The sequence below is a fragment of the Perkinsus marinus genome (assembly GCF_000006405.1).
Source record: "Perkinsus marinus ATCC 50983 genomic scaffold scf_1104296936670, whole genome shotgun sequence".
NCBI classification, from domain to species: Eukaryota; Perkinsozoa; order Perkinsida; family Perkinsidae; genus Perkinsus; species Perkinsus marinus.
Window position 1 is genome coordinate 489 of NW_003214074.1, and position 1,320 is coordinate 1,808.

At 44.0% G+C, this 1,320-nt stretch overlaps 1 protein-coding gene across 1 annotated transcript; it reads left to right on the top strand.

The window, feature by feature from the left end:
• Positions 1-227: 227 nt before the first annotated feature.
• Pmar_PMAR007025 (hypothetical protein) lies at positions 228-617 on the top strand (the record flags this gene model as incomplete). The annotated part of the gene is made up of 1 exon (XM_002783667.1): positions 228-617. A coding segment is annotated over one exon (390 nt), but the record flags the coding sequence as incomplete, so codon positions are not given.
• Positions 618-1,320: the final 703 nt, after the last annotated feature.

A 1,320-nucleotide genomic window follows, 5' to 3' on the forward strand; every position in this document is an offset into this window, starting at 1 on the left:
AGGAACTCCGTGGATGGGGTGAACGAGGCCATCGAGATCTTCATGCTGTGCTTCGTGGTGCGCTTTGGAGCCTTGGTAAGACTCCTACGAGGAACGAGTTCATACGTTTGCTGTCCCGTGCAACAGCTGTGGTTAATACTACTCCGTACGTCGACTCTTCACCACTCTCTCCAGCTATCGTTTGTCGTGGTCATACGAGAACTCCATCAGATCCGTTTGCTTTACAGGAGTCTCGTGAGATTAAGGATGCTGTTCTAGAAGGGTTAGAACCACCAAGTTGGTGGGATGATATGACTGCTGATGCCTATATGAGTGAAGTTCAAGATGGTAAAGATATAACCCTTCGAGAGTTGGCTGATGTTTGGTGGTTGCGTCGACGTGCTGTTCGCGAAAAGTTGTTGTCTCGTAACGCTCGTCATGCTGGTCGTGGGTTAAAGGTTGGTTGTAAGGCATATCGTTGGAGGCCTATGATCGGTCAGTTTGGTAAACTTAATACTGGCTGGGAACCATGCACTATTCTCGCTGCCCCAACGGATAGTACAAGGAAGGTTAAACTTGAAGATGGCAAGGAAACTATTGAGTCTGTTCTGAATCTACGTGCTGGTCCTAGTGACTAGCACGGGCGGGAGTGTGCTGGATTCAGCATGTATGGATTTTGATAATGAGTAGTTAGAATGTTGTAGTCACTCGAAGACACAAAAGATTGTCCTCCATAATTGTCTTATAATTGTGATGTAGCTGTGTATCTAGCGTCAAGCTAGTATGTTAGTCTGTTACGATTGAATTTCCATAGACCTTTTAAGCTGTTATCAATCTTACGTTCTACGTGAGATCAGACGGTGTTTCGTTAACTCAAAGGATATTGGAAACCCGTCATAATAACACTCCTATCTGAGCTGTGAACTTCCGGGTGGGAATGTGCTAGTCGAATATTGGGATTTGCGAACAGAGTGTATCGAAATCTTAATGAGATTGCGTTGAAGTGTTGAAAGTTCTTGACATTTTTCATAGCATTTTGTGACTCTAACGGTGTGGGAAAATATGGACATGATCAACTACGTGTGTAGGTAACATTCGCGGAAACTCTGAGGAAAATTGGCTCTCTACACTTGTACCGAATTTGTATGTAACTTTCTATAGTTAGTGAGGGAATTTCTGGGCTGAGCTAAGGGAAGCGAACATATATTCCAACACTGGTATTTAGTGACGTCATGGATCATCAATCCGCCGCTTCGGAAAGGTCACCATGTTCAGTGTTACTTGGATGATATACTAGAACTCAGTACTAGAATATATGTTCGCACTCCTCACGTGATCTCA